At 41.1% G+C, this 18,179-nt stretch overlaps 1 protein-coding gene across 2 annotated transcripts in view; it reads left to right on the top strand.

Moving 5' to 3' along the window:
- Positions 1-1,047: 1,047 nt before the first annotated feature.
- RALBP1 (ralA binding protein 1) overlaps positions 1,048-18,179 on the top strand; it is a 29,541-nt gene continuing 12,409 nt past the window's right edge. Inside the window, exons 1-4 of one of the 2 annotated variants that reach the window (XM_081205607.1) lie at positions 1,048-1,330; positions 7,389-7,685; positions 13,092-13,550; positions 16,238-16,587. In XM_081205607.1, the coding sequence (XP_081061733.1) occupies positions 7,442-7,685; positions 13,092-13,550; positions 16,238-16,587 (1,053 nt within the window). In that variant the 5' untranslated portion in view covers positions 1,048-1,330; positions 7,389-7,441. Of the gene's footprint in view, positions 1,331-7,388; positions 7,686-11,394; positions 11,564-13,091; positions 13,551-16,237; positions 16,588-18,179 lie in introns of those variants that run through there. The other variant, XM_081205608.1, reaches the window with a different exon arrangement.

Here is an 18,179-nt window from a genome sequence, read left to right as displayed (position 1 = left end):
TACAGAAAGGATTGAAATACTTATGACTATGAATGAATCATGACCAAATCCATTAAATGGCAGGTCTCTTCAACTTTCATACCCTTTCTTTCAACCTTTATTCTCTTCATTAATTTATAAAACTGGCTGGGAGCTGTACTGTACAACAGGAGACTGGTTGAATGTTGTATGAGCTTACTAATTATAAGAAACAGGGAGGGAGGCTGTTCCTGAAATAACTAGATCCAGATTACAGTGTAGCTGAAAGGGACAGAGATCTCACCATACTGAATTACATAAGAAACCTATGTAGCTTAACATGTTCTTGTCCATTTGCTAAGATCGGAAATGAGAGGTGTGTTATTGTGTACCTGTTGGCCAAAGAGACTACTGTATTTTGTGTGCACAATTACTTAGGAATAAGGCACATTGACAGAACTGGAAATTACTTTTGAGCAAGCATGAATAGGACTGCACTGCACATAAACTTCTTATGGTGGATCAGCCTATTATTTACATTCATGCCCAGATGGATCCTGAGAAGTTATTTCTCCTTGAAATGCTAGTAAATGCCCAAATGAGTTGTGAGCTATAGTCTTTCTTAGACATATTACATTTTTTCACTTACTTTGTTCATCTCTACCCTGCTTGTCCTTGTTCTTTTGTTTAAGGTGAATTCTGGAATACTTTACATTTGGAATCTCTAGTTACTGGTGCCCATTGAAATTTGAAGGGTGGAAGGGAGACCAACAATAGGTAGAGCCAAATCCAGTGACAGGCAGAGCAAATTCTAATTTTGTTAAAGCGAATTATACCACAGAGGAACGGACACCGCTTGGGCGTAAATTTGTTAATTCGGACGTCTATGCAATGCGCATGCGTGCGCCTGCCTCAAACCATCCCTTCTCTTCCACCCCCCCCATAAGACTACATCTCCCAAAATGCATCAAGCAAAAAAAAAGGGGCAGGCGGGACTTTCTACCCGTTATGTAAAAATAGGGAGAACAAGTGCGCAGGCGCGGGCTCCCTTCTCCGCTCCTCTTGGGTAGCTCGCTCCCTCAGCTACTACGACAGCCCCTCCCTGTGCGTCATGCGCGTGCGCTGCCTAATTCCGGCCTCTGCCCTCGATAGCCAAAGGGCTGCAAGAAACAGGCCGGAGAAGCGGGGGGGAGGAGGAGAGAAGGGCGCTCGCGCATGCGCCTCCAAACTGCCTCCTTCTGTTCCCTATACCCGACCTTGTAAGCGGGCGGCGAGGGGATGGGGCGCGGAGCGGGGCCAGGATGAGGCCGAAGAGGAGCCAAGCTCAGCACAGCCGTCCTGCCAGCGACGGGCTCCCCACCCACCCGCTCAGGTCAGTGCTGGGGCCATGCTCATGCGCGTGAGGGCTCCCCACCCGACCCGGGTTCTCCCTCACATCAGCTCCGTTGCCTCCGAGAAGGGGGTGAGGGAGGGAAATGTGGCCGAGCCTGTGGGAGAAGGGCATTAACTGAAGCGCTCTCTGCGGCGCGCATGCGCTAGTATCCCTGTGCAGCGCCCCCTAGCGCCTGGGGGCGCCTTGTGACTGAGGCCCGGTTGGTTCGCAGGCTGCCACTCCCTTTTTCTCCTCAGGATTGCTGAATGGGGTGTTGGCATATTGGCACACCCTGCGGGTGGGATGAAAACGATGCAAGCAACGTCGACATTATCAACCGCTTTGAGGTGTTTTTTTGGGGGGGGTTTGCACTCAAGCGGTGTATAAATTTTATGAAATAAATAAATACTTTGCAACAAGTGGTTCAGGTTGCAATCCTATGCACGCTTAACATGTTAAAAAGGCCCTTTGCATGTAGTGGGGTTAACCTCTGAGTAAATGTGTGTTGTCCGAGTATCTTCCACTCACCATCATTCCCCCCACCCACTTTTGCCTGCTTAATGCTCCCGGTGACTACTTATGTGGACTCTCTTAATGCATAAACATGCCCCTTTGAGACTATGGCAGGATGGTTAAAAGATAACTAATTAATGATGTTAAACTGCAACCAGCCAGCGCCCATTCACAAGCATCCTGTTTGTAGGATCAAATAAACTTATGAAATGGGAACACAGTGGTAACTATTGTGATTCAGGATGCATTTATGTAATGGTTTTTCTTTTTGGGGAGTAACTGTTGCAGTCTTCCATGTACCCTTTCTTAGTTACTTAGATGTGCAAAGAGAAACAGGGATTTAATTTATTAAAAAAAAAGGATTACAGAAGCTCATATACCGTATTTTTCACCCCATAAGACGCACTTTTTCCCCTCCAAAAATGAAGGGGAAATCTGGGAGAGCCAGTGTGGTGTAGTGGTTAAGAGCGGTAGTCACGTAATCTGGGAAACCGGGTTCGCGTCTCCGCTCCTCCACATGCAGCTGCTGGGTGACCTTGGGCCAGTCACACTTCTGTGAAGTCTCTCAGCCCCACTCACCTCACAGAGTGTTTGTTGTGGGGGAGGAAGGGAAAGGAGAATGTTAGCCGCTTTGAGACTCCTGAAGGGGAGTGAAAGGCGGGATATCAAATCCAAACTCTTCTTCTTCTTCTTCTATGGAGCGACTGCAGGCTTTCGCTGAAGCTTGGAGAGCGAGAGGGTCGGTGCGCACCGACCCCTTTCGCTCTCCAGGCTTCGGGAAGACATCCGCAGCCTAGGCAGCCCTGTGGGAGTTCCCACAGGGCTGTCTAGGCTACGTATAGCAGCCTGCTTCCCGGAGCGCTGGGCATGCTGAAAGCAGAGCGTCTGGCGCTTCGGGAACACATCCACAGCCTAGGCAGCCCTGCGGGAGTTCCCGCAGAGCTCCCCACGCTGCGGATAGCAGCCTGCCGCCCGGCACGCAGGGCGCCCTGAAGCAGATGGCCCCTTGCGCCAGGCAGACATCCGCAGCGTGGGGAGCAGCCTGCCGCCCGGCGCACCCTGAAGCAGAGCGCCCCTCACGCCGGGCAGACATCGGCCAGCCCCACAAGCCCGGGGGACAGCGGGGAGGCGCAACGCCGCCATCCCGCTGTTCACCGACTTGGTTTTGGGGGAGAAATAAAGGAAAACATTTTTTCCTTTATTTCCCCCCCCAAAAAAAAACTAGGTGCGTCCTATGGGATGGAGCATCCTATGGGACGCAAAATACGGTATGTGTCAGCAGCCAAACAGAAATCAAACAGAATTGGGGATAAAAAGCATCCCGTGGCACCCCACGGTGCAACTGCCAAAGAGGAAAACCTAATCCCCTAATGCTATTTACTAAATCCAGCCACTTAGGTATGAGCAGAATCGCTTCAACACAGTGCCACCAACTCACAACACAGAAGTGGCCATAGTCAAAGGTATCAAAAGCTGCTGAGGGACCAAGCAAGAGCAACAAGGTCTGTCCTGCTTCTGAAGGACATCATGTATCAGGACATCCAAAGATGATTTTGTTCCCAAACAAGGCTCAAACCCAGACTGAAATGGGTCAATATCATCAGCTTCCTCTAAGAGTGTCTGCCAGCCCCCTCTCAATCACCTTACCCCCAAAAGGGGATATTTGTGATAGGGTGGTAGTTGTCAAACACCTCAAGATCCAAGGAAGGCTTCTTTAGGAGCACTACTGCCTCCTTTATGTACGTTTATAACATACTTTAGTTTCTGTATTTAATGAAAACCATAACATACCAGGATTAGTTGAAACAAATACTGTGATATATTTTAAAAGATTTCTAGATTTGTGTCTATGCTCGTAATTGTATTGGTCACACAGAATGCTTGTTATTAGCAACAGAGCAAATACTAAAGATACCAGTGCACCTTGTAAAAGAAAAAAAGTTTAAAAATACCTCTCTCTGAAATCCTGGAGAGCTACTGTCAGACAGGACTGCCCTCATTCAGGCACAGTTGGTCTGGCTTTGGAAAAGGCAGCTGCTTATATCCTTCAGCACCACAAATAACTCTCTCTAAGAAAGGTTTCTTTTTGTATGTGTCCTGTTGGGTGCATTTGTTAACACAAGGAATTGTTTTAGCCACACAGAATGATTTCTGTATAGGTGGCTACAGTTTCCCTAAAGGTTTTGGAAGTGCTTCAAACTGTAGCTGGTTATATATTTACCTGAGCTACATGGTTGCAGCTGCTCCATGGCTGGATCTTCCACAGCTCTGGTAATATTTGAGTAACAGAGGAAGATCAGTGCAGCAGCAGGAGTGTTTAAATCAAGCTGTGTATATGTAAATACAGCTTGCATAGTGCAAGTAACCCCATCCTGAAGATTGTTAACGCACACTAAAGCAATTTCAAGTTTGCCTTCCTGGTTCACAGTGAAAGCTTTTCTTCTTCCAATCGGTGACTGATTTGGAAGTCCCATGTTCTGTTCTGTTTTGTATCCCATATCTACATTGCTTGCGCTGTGCTAGTATACCGACCACTGAGATCAAAACAGATTTCATGCCCTGACTTTCAAGGAAAAGAGATGGGGAAGTATCATTTTAAAATTTTTCTTGTGATCAGAGAACCTTTGCTAAGCATCAGGCAAAAACTACCATTCTTCCCACCTCCTCTCTTTCCTTTAGGAAAGGTTGGCAGGAAGCTTCTCTGGCTGCTTCTCCATAATAGGGCTCATCTGATGAGCTTTTGTGACCATAATTTTTGGCTTTGCAGGCAAGGCCAGCCAAAAAATATGGACCTCTGCACAGATGTCACAAAGTAAAATGCTTCCTCAAAGCTGTGGAAAGCAGTGTTCTCCCCATTCATATTTTTTGGTGTAACCCAGCCCATTTTAGCCACATTTCAGTTTTAGATCCCACTGACTTCAGTGGGAGATACGTATGTGCTTAGTTCTCTCTCTGAATTTAATTGAATTGTTCATCCAGATAAGATTTTTTTCTTTTTTATTGAGGCAAACATTCTGCCAGATTTGAGCATGTGTGGACACATGATATTAGCTGTGGCTCAGCAAATGAGGATTCTGGAATAAGAAAATGTTTCCCAGAACATTTCAACACCAGAGAGAGCGGAACTGTTCAGTGTTTGTTATTTGTTGTACCATGACTTTGAAATGAACTTATGATAAAGGTTATACTGTGTCTGAATGTTTGCTAATAAACTGCTTAAAAAGCAAATTGTGTATGGACTTGAAGAGTTGCAGCTGTGCTGTTAACAAAATAGGAACCTGACATGGGTCAAATCAGGTTTGTTTATGATACATAGATTCTTTGTATTCATTCCCTTTGACCCACTTACAGTTAAAGGCACCTTATGGACACTTTTCTAGCTTTTAGTCATTCAAGGTCAGTGGGGCTACTCAGGGCAAAGTGGTTTAAGTTTTGACTCATGAAGCTCAATTCAGTGCATATTTAGTGAGGGCTAAGTCTGTTCAGTTATGCTAGGATTGCAGGCTCAGCTGAGAAAACTTCAATTCTGAAATGCAAGGCTATGTTTTCAGAATGAGTTATCTTCTGATTAGGTAGCAGTAGCTGTTTGATTCAGGGCCAAAACTTCATGAGAGACATGGCATCTATGGTGGGAGCTCCCATTTTTATTTTTTATTTTGAAGTAATTTTAAGGGGATTCAATTTTTGTTGGAACAGTTGTGTGGAAGGAGAGAGAGATAAACTCCATGGCTTCATACTCCTTATCTAAATCTCCAAGGTGTTGTTTCACTGGTGGTTTGGCACTTGCTCTTGGCTGTGCAACTTAATTGGAGGACCTTCGTAAGACTTTCATAAGCAATAGTAGGCAAGAGAGTGATTCACATGGGAGTTATGAGTTGTCCTGATAATTTTTATTCTATGATTCTGGTTTTGAAATAACAACATGTTCTACCAGTGTATAGTCTACACATGATAAACTTTAGCGCTGAGAGAGAACAGAGTGTTCTTTACATAAATGCAAGTCAGTCTGACATCAAGGATAGCTAAGGCAAGAGATTCAAACAAGGCTTATAGCTTTGCCCTAAGACAATCCCCAGGTTCTGTGATGGAAATAAACAATGTGCATGCAGGAAATTGGCATAGACATACTTTAAACTAGTGTACTCTTATACTTCTTGTTTTAGGTTTACCTCCTGTTCCAAGATATAGAATTCTTCTCTCAGAATTGACATAAAAGGGGAGAGATTATGAGCTAAGAGGAGTGCAGGGCAAGAACTGGGGTCCAGCGGGAAAAGGATGTATGAAGAATAGGTGGGGTGGGGGGTCTTCAAATTGCTAAGATTTATTGAGATTGAAAGGTACCTCTGGATATTGAAGGGTTCCCACTTCTGCATTGAATTTGGAACTTCAGGTCCCTTTGTTTAAAGTTCTGACTTTAGAAATCCTATAATACTTCACTGCTTGCAAAAAAAAAGTGCGCTTGCAAGGCTGAGATGACTGATGAATTTTCTGTCTGATATACATCATTCCAACATCACATTAACCATGCTGTGCTGGGATAACATTGTGTTGCATTGTTTGTATTGCTTTCTTTAAAGTACTTGTACTCTGCCCTTCCAGGCTTGTGGAAGGCAGCACACAATTAAAAAAAAAAAATACATAACAGGGCTAACAGGATAGAGTAGTCAAACTTAAAAATAGCCCAGTTTGCTTCAGGTCGAAAGTGGATGTCAGATTTCTCCATCTGATCCATAGTCCCTTTGCTGTAATAGACTTCTACAGGAAAGTCCATTACTAATTGAAGTTTCTACTTGGATGACATAGAAGATATAATTTGGAATGGAAAAACCCTAGGTTGAAGACGTCGTTTTCCAAAATAGCCATTGTCATTCTCCTCCTCCTATCTCATGAACCATGGCATCTACATCCATAAAATTATGCCAAACTGTAAGCTTTAAAATGTTTCCACAATAGCTTCTGCTCTGTTATTTAACATATACAATGCCAGTAATAACCAAAATATGTAGAAGAGAATCAGAAACTTTGGGGTGTACACTTCAAAATAAGCTTTGGGCCACCACAGATTATATGCCTACTCTTCTAGTAGAAAGTTCCCACTGAGGTAGCATTGCATTGCATTTCTCTCTGTATCTGTTTGGGGACAAGTTGTAACCAACATAGTGCCACATACCAATCATATCCAAAATAAACAAAATACTGGACTGAACTTGACTTGATACAATCGCGTAGAAGACACAGTCCTGGATGTATGAATATATGATTTGTGATGAGCCAGAATGTGGAGTGTAAAGGAAGCTACACTTAACAAATTCTGAAAATTGAAATTGTACTTCATGGTTGCAGTTGAATTTCAGATTTTTAAACTTGAACCTCAATGTATGTGATATCATGAGTAGTCCTGTTTATATCATGTGATGAATTCTTGAGTGAAATTGAGTGTAATACATATTGAGTGTAATACATGTAAAGCTGTATTGAAAGCAGTTTCTTTCACTATAATAGTATTTTGCAGCGACAAAAATACTATGTGTTCTTTTTATTGCAGGCATAATGGATAGGTAACAGGATATTGTTCTGCTGTGGTGCCAGAGAGTAAGAATGACGGAGTGCTTCCTGCCTCCCACCAGCAGCCCCAGTGAGCACCGTAGAGTAGAGCATGGCGGGAGTCTTGCTCGGACCCCGAGCTCTGAAGAAATCAGCCCAACAAAATTCCCTGGCTTATATCGAACTGGCGAGCCATCACCACCTCACGACAGCCTGCATGAGCCTCCAGATATTGTGTCTGATGATGAGAAAGAACATGGGAAGAAGAAAGGAAAATTTAAAAAGAAGGAGAAAAGAAGTAGGTAGTCCTCCTCCTCTTCCAATCTGTGTGCTACTAGTGTGCTTTTTAGTATTTACAGTTTGCTTTTCATGACTCAATACTTGTGTGCATGTGTTTTAATGTACAACACGATCCCATCTTGTGCACAGTTAACGAGTGTGATTTCAGTCTTGCGCAGTTGAAAGCAGGCCAGTTGAAACTGCGCAAATTAATTGCACACTTAAAAGCTCCTTTTGCGCTGGGGTTTCCCAGTGCGGAAAGAGCTTTTAAGCTCTCCATCTTGCTTACCAGGCAAGTCCTGCTCTGGGATGCTCTTGCAAGATCTTGTGGGAATGTGGATGCCCCCACGAGATCTCGCAAGAGCATCCCAGAGACCACAAGCTGAGCATGACTTGCTCGCTAAGCAAGGCAAAGAGCTCAAAAGCTCTCTGCCTTCCTTGGGTATAAGGTCCATTTGGCACAATGGCTCAAGAAGGTAAGTATGGTCACACAGTGACAGTTTCAAGGGGGTGGGCTGAGTATATGCGCCATCTCCAGAGCGTAACCTTGTGCAAGATGTGATTATACTGTAGCCCTTTATATAATTTATTCATTTAGTTATCAATGTGTGTGGCACCACAAGTGTAAATGTATTTCATAAGTGTTACAGTTTTTTGTATGTAAATGTTTTCTAAGGAATAAGGTGCTATAAAATCTGTGCTAATTCTAATCAAATGTTTTGGTATGTGATGCCTTCGTATCCATCAGAGTCTTAAGATTGTTTGTAAATCTGCTAAGGCTTTCATGACGTCTAAATGAGGACTATAAAAATATTTCCAAATTGCAGCAGTGACATCATGGCTATGGATCATAATTAACTGAGGTATGAACAAGCCTCATGGAGCCACCTCAGTCCTTCCTTATGATCCAGGAAATAAGACTGGAATTCTCAGTTAACTTATAGTTTCCTGATAGGTTTGTACTGAGAAACTATGGTTAACAAATTCCAAACGAACCAGGATATTAAACCAACTTTAAAGAATGCCTTAGTATTCCCTGCTTGTTCAAGTGTTCTTGAAGCTACCAGCATGAGTTTGACCAAACTGCAGGAGGCAGTGGAAGACAGGAGTGCCTGGCGTGCTCTGGTCCAGGGGGTCACGAAGAGTCGGACACGACTAGACGACTAAACAACAACAACAATCTTCACTTTGAACCCATGTTCATCAATAGACCAAGTACTTGATATTGTTTCATTGGTAACATAGGGATGTGTGCTAAGTCCCTACCCTATACATACGATTGTGTATCATCTGACCCATCTACTGCAATTATTAAGTTTGCAGATGACACCACCATAATGGGTTTAGTAACAGGTGGAGACGAATCAGCGTATAGAGGGGAGGTCAAAAAAATATCTCCATGGTGCCTAGGGAACAACTTGCACCTTAATACCAGCAAGACAAAGGAGATGGTGTTGGACTTTTGGAGGAAGAGAGGAGAATTCGCCCCACTGTGTGGAGAGAGTCTCTTCCTTTAAATTCCTAGGAGTTTATCGCAGTGAAGACCTTACTTGGAAAATCAATACAACCCAGGTGCTTAAGAAAGCCCAACAGAGACTCCATCTCCTCCGAGTATTGCGGAAGAACGATGTCAATGTAGTTTCCTGGTTTGGAAACAATGGGAAACCCTTGTTAATTGAAACTTGTTGACTTACTTGCGTGCTCATGCAAAGGGAGGAGCAAAACAGCTCTCTGCAAGTGTATGATACTCATTCATATCTTGGCTTCTTAAGCTAAAGAAATTACAGTCTAAAGCTAATGCCGTCACTTTAAAACAGGTGGGGAACCATTTTCAGCCCAAGGGCTGGATCAGAAATTGGGCCACCTCTCCATGGGCCTCTTTTTAAGGTGGTTGGGGTAGATCAGCTTATTGGTTCTAAAAGCCCCCTTGAAATTGTTCATTTACAGGTGCAGTTTGGTATGAAACCTTACTTTCAAATGGACATTTTTCCTTGGCATTTGCAGGTGCAAACAATTAAATATTTCAAGGGGGAGATAGCAGCAATGCCTTTTCCCAGCCCTGTGCATACTATGGCCACTACTACCATCCAACCTGTGTTTAATGTGTAGATAACTAAAGGCTAATGAATCAATCTTCTGTTCATTTAAAATTGTTGACATTAATTGCTCCCTTTGGTTTCCGTTGTGACAGATTCATTTATTGTCGAGCTATCTGAAAATAAATTTATTGCAAAAAATGGCATTAGCAGTAAAATTTCCAAAGACAACTAAGCCTTGTCAAAAAGTTCTGAAATTGCTTCTCTAATTGTATTGGGAGTTATGGCTTTTGGCATTTTTATCCACATCCACTGTTTCAGTGCTAATTCTACTACATCTGTTCTCCTTCTACAAGTACCATAGCTGTCAAAATGGCTGCTTGATAATACATTTTTTTAGGGATTGCTAGTTCTCCATTTTTTGTATTTTGGAGTATCTTTGATTGCAAGTTACATTTTATCTTGGTGCCTTGATCTGTGGTGAACATTCTGTTCTGTACTGTGATGCTGTTATATTTTTGTGTATACAGAGGTATTAGTAGGCATTCAGAAAAACTCAAGATGCTTAGCTTCAAATTATGGGTCTAATATTTCAATAGATGTTTATTTATTAAATATTTTAAACAAATATGAGAGCCCAGAATTTCAGACTTCAAGTGTGTGTTTTTCCTTCTTTTAAAAGTGGCAGCATTGTTTGCCTGCTGGTTTTTGAAGTAATGTGAAGAATTAGAGTTTCTTAGAGCAGAAGGCTATGAATGTTTGCTTGGAAATAAATCCCACCATGTTCAGTGGCGCTTAATCCAAAGTAAGTGTGCATCCCTAGGTCATTTTGGATTTGATTTTTAGTGCAGGACTGCAACTGTTGGGTCAAGGCTTGGTTACTCTCGGTCCTAGGGCGTAGCAGAAGGCAAGAGATAAAGAAAACCAATTTGTATAAAGGATTTGGGACATACAGTTGAGCTAAGGGAATGGGTTAAATAGAGATGTGATATAGTGGAATACTTGCTGGAAACAAGGGCCATTGGTCCAATCGGGGATCTTTTAATCTGGGGATGTTGGGTCAGGTCTTTACTGTACTGAGGCATTTCCCAAATCCCATCTTTAGTGAGACAATGGTAGGGTCTTCTCATAACAGAAGTTAAAAGTCAGAATTTGGGGTTTGTTAAAACATTTTTTTAAAAAAACCAAAGGCCGGAAAAACATGATTTTCTTCTTCATTGAGCACGTTTTTAAAAGGCTGTACCATGGCGGTCTATTTATGGACCATATATTTTAGTTCCAAGTTGGTCTACATCTGTGGATACAGAGCTCTTACCCCCACTTTGGTGGCCTGACATTCATGCTGGAATATCACTTCAGCGCTCTAGCACAGTGGGTCTGCGTAACTCACCCAGGGCACCATCCACATAAAAACTACCATAAATATATCAAAATTTTCAAAAGTAGGGTTCACGGCTTGGCTTTTGAAAAAACAGTGGGTCCACAGTACTTAGCTAATTGGGAACCAGTGCTCTAGCAGGTTATCCATCAAATTTAGTTCAGGGGGTTTTTTTTAGCCATTTCCTCCTCTGTCTTAGCATATGTGCTGCAATAAGTGATGGGTGTGTTTTAGATATTTATTTTCTTGTTCTTCCCTACAGGGTAGGCAGGGCTAGTTGCAGAAGAGGTGTAGCTTATTGGACTCCTGTGCATTTATTTCAGAGGCAGCAAAGTAAAGCACCTGATAATTTGCAGCAAAAGCTTTGTTTGTCTTATGGCTGTGGAATTGAACTCTCTTGTGCAGTTTACATAATCCAAATGGGCACATGTAGTTAGAGATTTGTCAGGATGATTGGGACGACTTTGCCCATGGAACTGAAAAGTAAGTTATTTCTTTTTAGAGGTTGTACATTAATTTTTTACGTTGTAGAATATCTGGTTTGCCTAGAATATCTGGTCTAGCCTTTTTATTCCAAACAGTTAACTTAGTGGTTTTTGCAATGCAATCCACTTCTCATTGAAGTCAGTAGCAAAGCTCTCACTCATTTTAATGCAGCAGGATTGTAGTATTTGTATTTTTTGCAGGTTGATTTTCAGATGTGCTTGTAAAGATGTTGAACTGATGCCATGACAGTGTGTTATATTCACTGCAAAAATACATATATTTTGACATTCTAATTTTAATAATGATTCTTATAATTAATATTTATGATGAAAATAACAAATGTGCAAGTTCAAGAAGTTCTAACTAATTTTCTATACTTTTTGCAAGTATGAACAACTGTGTTATAATGCTTCTTAAATAACAAATGAAAGTTCAAAAATTATTTCCATTTATTAATGGAAAATGTGTGCTGTTTGAATATTGTTTCTGATTGCAATGGTTATTAAATAATTTTATTAACTTCACTTTCATACAACTCTTCTTCCAAGAACCCAGGGCAGGACAGTGTACATGGCCCACCTACACACAGACACACACTAATCCTTATAATAACTTTGTTGAGGTAGGTTAGGCTAAGATATGGTTACCAGCCAAATGGCATCCATTAAATTTCCAAAGCTTAGCATGGATTTGAATCTGAGTCTTCCTGCTCATATTCTGCTTCTTATCCGTGAGACCCTCCTGGTGGTAATAGAGACTAGCAATAGCTCTTCTACTCATCTTCTACAAACTCTTTTGCCACAATAATGAGCTTTATATATGCACTCATTCATAAATTATCACATATCCCTGTTTGCCTGTTGGCCATCTAAGAAAATGGTAACCAAACTGGAAAATTCATGCAACAGGATGCAAGTGTCTACCCAAGAAAAATCACATAGGCCTGAATCATATACAAACTTCAAGATTCTCTGCACGTTCTGTTTTTTTACAAGTCTACAGCAGATCCTGGAATATTGCTAAAGGTTTAAGATAAGCAGATATGTGCCTTTCATATCACTTTACAGCATCAGTTCTGTATTGATTTTGATGTTACATTTTACTTTAGGAGGAAACGATGAAAAACATTAAGGTGCCAGTACAAAGTTTACTTACCAGGGAATAACTCCACTGAACACAATGGGATATTCAAGCCTTGTCTTAGGCTTGCATTGCAAGTTGGAGTTAAACTTCAAACTGTACATTTTTGCATATTTTTGCCAGCAGGTAATCATGTGATTCTGCTTGTGTATCTCTCCTGAAAAATGTGTATGAAGCTTTCATACCAGAGTAATATTTTTTAAAATTCATATACATTCTTCAGGGGAAGAAAATGCATCAGAATTGTATCCAAGTCCTGCATAATTCTGCAAATCTGTGTACGTAGCACATTATTGCTGAGCATTTTTCTGCCTTTTGGCTTTTCTAGGTAGATTATGCATTTGATATTTTCCCTCCTTCATGTCTTCTTTTTTCTCTTTAACAGCGGAAGGCTATGCAGCCTTCCAGGAAGACAGCTCTGGGGATGAAGCTGAAAGCCCCTCCAAGTTAAAGCGCTCCAAAGGGATCCACGTTTTCAAGAAGCCAAGTTTCTCCAAAAAGAAGGAAAAAGATTTTAAGATAAAAGAAAAACCCAAAGATGAAAAACATAAAGAGGACAAGCACAAGGAGGAAAAACATAAAGAGAAAAAATCTAAAGACTTGACAGCAGCGGATGTTGTGAAACAATGGAAAGAGAAGAAGAAGAAGAAGAAACCAGCTCAAGAGGCAGAGATGCCGCAGGTGGATATTCCCAGGCCTCGCCCTGTGTTTGGGATCCCTTTGGCAGATGCAGCAGAAAGGACCATGTTGTATGATGGCATCCGCCTGCCAGCAGTTTTCCGGGAATGTATAGATTACGTAGAGAAATATGGCATGAAATGCGAAGGCATCTACAGAGTTTCAGGTATAGTGGCCCAAATGAAGGTAGCTTTCCTCTGCTTTGCCTCCTATCTTTTGACCCAAAGGGCATGGTGGGGCTCTCCACCTTCACATTGCCCAAAACTTCATGTGACTTTGTAAATGCCTGCAGCTTCCTAAAACCAAATGTGTTTAGCTGCTGTTGAATTTAGGCTAGCTCTAAATTTAAGGCTGGAAGGATTGCTGATAAGCAGGTATAATTGAAAAATGATTTATCCTGCTTATACATATTAAAGTTCAAGAGGTTAAAGACACAATTCTATATACACCTGCCATTTGTGTTCAGTGTTGCTTGCTGCTGGGTAAATGTTCATTATTTTTTTATCTAGTTCATAAAATTTATAAATTGCTTGATTGTGGGTGGTTTTTTTAACAAGTTACATATATTACCACTGCAATTAAGACTGCAAATTTTATGCCCAGTTTCCTAGAAGTAAGCCCTTTGAATTTGACTGGATTTCCTTTTCAATGAACATATAAGATTATGCCGTAAGTTAGCAAATCTAGTCTTTTGCATTTGAGGGCACAGTGTCTTATCAGATCCATTAAAATCATTCATCCCTAGAGTGGCACTGATTTCCAAGCGGTTTCCTCAGCCATCTGCCACAACCTGCTTGCTGAGTAGAGCAATTGAAAAACAACAACGACATGGTTCAGTCTTTGTGATAGAAAGAGAAAATTGGCACATGGCACTTCCCAACTGCATTCCTCACAACGCTTGCTCTGGAGTAGTGTCTTCAGTATGTATAATGGTATATAGTGGTGTAAGTAGCTTGAGGACTGTGAGAATATAACCTAATCAGAGATGTTAAGAACCTTGCAGTTGTTTGCTATATATTTTTAATTATTTTGTATAAAAGATTCAGTGCTAGCAAATAAAATAGTGATTTGTCAAGTGGCATATGGTAGGGAGAGAACATATTCTTCAGCTGTTTTTCCCTCCTACACTTTCATTTTGACTTTCTTCCAAATGGAATTTATACACAAAGTCCTCATTAGCTGGTATCTTGAAAAAACAGGGGAAATGTTGCAATAGCAGTTGAGGATTTAGCTTGGATTTGAAGAAAACACCATGGTGGTAATGCCAAGATAATTAGCAGCCACAGTAGTTGTGTAACCCTTGATCCACATAAAAGTAACAATGGTTCGAGTCATTTATTTAATTATACAGCTGTATTTTGAATTGTGAATGCCACCTGTGAGAGGCATCATGCCCGTGATCGAAATGCAATGCACGAGCTGTTTTGACAGGAACTGAAATGCAAATTCCAAGGCAGAATTTAAAGACAAAACTGCACAGGAAGTAAATATTTTGAAGAGATGTTTAGTGCAAACATTGCACATTGGTGATACATAAATATGAAAGCATAGCCACACTTTTATTGACACTATGTCACTATTTCTTGCAGAAATATAATTTTCTGATCTTTGAGGTTCATAGGTTTATATCCTTTACTATGCCAGGCCATGCTACAGTATGATCATGACAGTGTAAAGTGTCCTTCTCTGGGTAGTAGATATGGATACTGCTTGGAATTTAAGCTTGAAAGGGAATTTGTGCAAGCATTGGAAAGTGTTTGGGCAAGTCTGAACAATGCAGAGAAGTAAAGTACTCTGATTATTTATTTTATTTTTTACTAACCTGCTAGTTTCTAAGCTGGCCATGGAGGAGGGAAAGACCCTCCTCTTAGCAAACTGGTGGTGTGGATGGGTGTTTAAGCCTTCTGCATTTCTGTGCCTTTCCTTCCTCTATGACTAGCATGGAAACCGAACACGCAGGCAGAGGACAGCAGAGCAGTTTGTCTCTCCTCCACCAGTTTGCTCATTCACCAGCATAGAATTCCATGCATTTGCCTGCATGGAATTTGGGTGGCCTGTGATGACCAGCTGTGTTCTTAGAAATAAGGATTATAAGTGGATAGTGTACAACACATCAGAACATGGGTGTGGTATTTTATTATTAAACAAATTAAAAGGATGGTCGGAATTCCAAAATCAAAAAGTCACCATCCAACCACTATCTCTGCTGTTTCTCCTCTACCTGCTTTTGCTGTAAATTGGAGACCCTGGATGCACCCACAAAATACACAAAACTATGGTTTAACACCCAAGGATGAGCCTGAGTGACTTGTCAGGCTTGCATGCATCGTTCTCTTCCGTCATGGTCTTGAAGTGCATTTTGACAGAGTTTAGTTTCACAGAATCCTGGGTCGTTACTACATTTGAAACATGGATTCTAATTTAAAACAAACTGGCAAGTTTCATAACAAGCTGGTGTCAGACTGTGGGCTTGTTCTGCTTGGGCTTGTTCTGGCTCATCCATGCAGTGCTAAACCATGCAGATGCAGCCTAGTGCTCCTTCCTTCCCTCCTCCATTGCACACACCCTTATCTGCAGTCAGCATGCTGTAGTGTTATTTCTTGAGTTAAGAGCCCAGGGTGGTATTCAACAAAGTTTTCCTGAGAGCAGACCTATTGAAATTAATGAACGCAACTAATGTAGGTCCATTCATTTCAATGGGTCTGCTCTGAATAAAATTTACTTGAGAACTTTCCCCAGTGTTTTGTGACTTTGCAAAATGAACATAGTGCTTTACATGTGTGATTGCTCTATTTTTGTTTGTTTTTGGAATTATTTTGTGAAATCATTCAAATTTTTAAATATTTTTTAAAGGAATTAAATCAAAGGTGGATGAGCTAAAAGCAGCATATGACCGAGAAGAATCCCCCAACCTGGAGGAGTATGAGCCTAACACTGTAGCCAGCTTGTTGAAGCAGTATCTGCGTGAACTCCCTGAGAACTTGCTTACCAAAGAGCTCATGCCTCGCTTTGAAGATGCTTGTGGGAAGAGCCTGGAGGTTGAGAAATTGCAGGAGTGCCAGCGTCTCCTGAAAGAACTACCCGAGTGTAACTATCTCCTAATTTCTTGGCTGATTGTGCACATGGACCATGTAATTGCAAGGGAACTAGAAACAAAAATGAATATACAGAACATTTCCATAGTACTCAGCCCAACTGTTCAGGTATGCATAATAGGCTCTCTCTTTCCCTACTTCTCTCTCTCTCTATAAATATATATATCAGTGGTTTTCAGACTTATTACTCTGGGCCAATTTCAGAATAATAATTTGCTCTTGCCACACTGAATTTTTAATTGATAAGAAATACATTGGGACACAAAAAGAAGCAACAACTAGCAGTGCTTCATTTTGAAAAGATCTATCCATATTCTGCAAATAAATATATATATATTCTGGTGCTATACTATACTACACTGGAATGTTTAGGTATTTATTTGATTGTCCTTGAATCTTCCCGCCACACTTGCTATCCTTTCCTGCCACACCAACGCACCAACGTAGCATGCCACACTCTTTGAGAACCACTGCGCTCTCTATATCCCTGCCTACATCCATATGTTGCTGAAGGTAAGCAGAGTTGGAATCTGCGTAGGACGAATGTAGAAGCTGTTTTGACTCTTCAGAGGAAGAGGGGATGTAAATGTAATTAATTGTGCACCAAGCTATCATTTATAGTTGGTTGGGACCAACAAATCAAACTTAATGACCTTCTGGTAGTACCCAGTCACCCTCTTACATAATCCAGACCAATCTGCAACTATCAGAGAGCAGGTGTACAGTAAAATGGTAACTTCAGAGCCCATCGTTCCAGATCGTGTTCAGGCAAGGGAGCCACGTTAGACACTCCTAAACTGGGACTGTGTTAGTTCTCTTTGTGTCCTCCTCCCCAGCCTCCCAAGGTCTAGAACAGAATGGATCTTTGTTTTGGTTGAGGGTTTATTTGACATACCCTAAAGTTATACATAATTTACCATTCTTCCTGCAATGTTTTAATGGCTCTCTATTCATTACTTCTGTTCTCTCAATTAGCATTGTAGGGAAAGAAAATTATGCAAACGAAACCCAGCTTTACCAAGCAGCAGCAACTTTTGAGATTTTGAAGCTTAAAACAGCCATCCTTTCTTTGATGTATTTAGTAATGTCTTTACAATCTTGGATATTTTTGAAATCAGAGGCCACTGTCTTTGGCATCCCAAATGGTTGGCATTTTTAACCTTTGGCCATGCAGGCATGAGAAAGGGTTGCAGAAAATATACTTTCTAGGTATTAAGTCCCATTGAACAAAGTGAACTAACTTTTGAGTACACAAGGGCTACACTGTTAGTCATATGTTAATTTACATATATCAGTATAAAAGCACTAGAACCTGGACTTTTGCTAGGTACTGAGGGCTTAACCACCTGCTACCTTCGCATCTCCAAATTTAGATCACATATGTTGATCTCCTTCCAGAATGAGTAATTACAGTAATCTCATTTTAATTTTATTACTGAATAATGATGCTGTCAAACCAGTTGTTCAAGTGCTAAACAAGATATTCCGGTTGAAACTCCTTTTGTGCAATGTATCAACTAAAGTCAAGACAAAAATCAAATCATTTGATAGTGTTATACTTTTTGTTGTTTAAATTTATTCCATTATATCTTTGAATTTCAATTATTCCCAGTTGAGAATTGAAGTCTGGGTAATATTTGTTTTTTTCATATCACTGCCATTTTTATGTAATCCAATGAGAGTGAAGCCTTTTGAGCATG

The sequence above is a fragment of the Podarcis bocagei genome, assembly GCF_964188305.1.
Source record: "Podarcis bocagei genome assembly, chromosome: 8".
In the NCBI taxonomy this organism is placed as follows: domain Eukaryota; kingdom Metazoa; phylum Chordata; class Lepidosauria; order Squamata; family Lacertidae; genus Podarcis; species Podarcis bocagei.
This window is presented reverse-complemented; position numbering and strand designations above follow the sequence as displayed.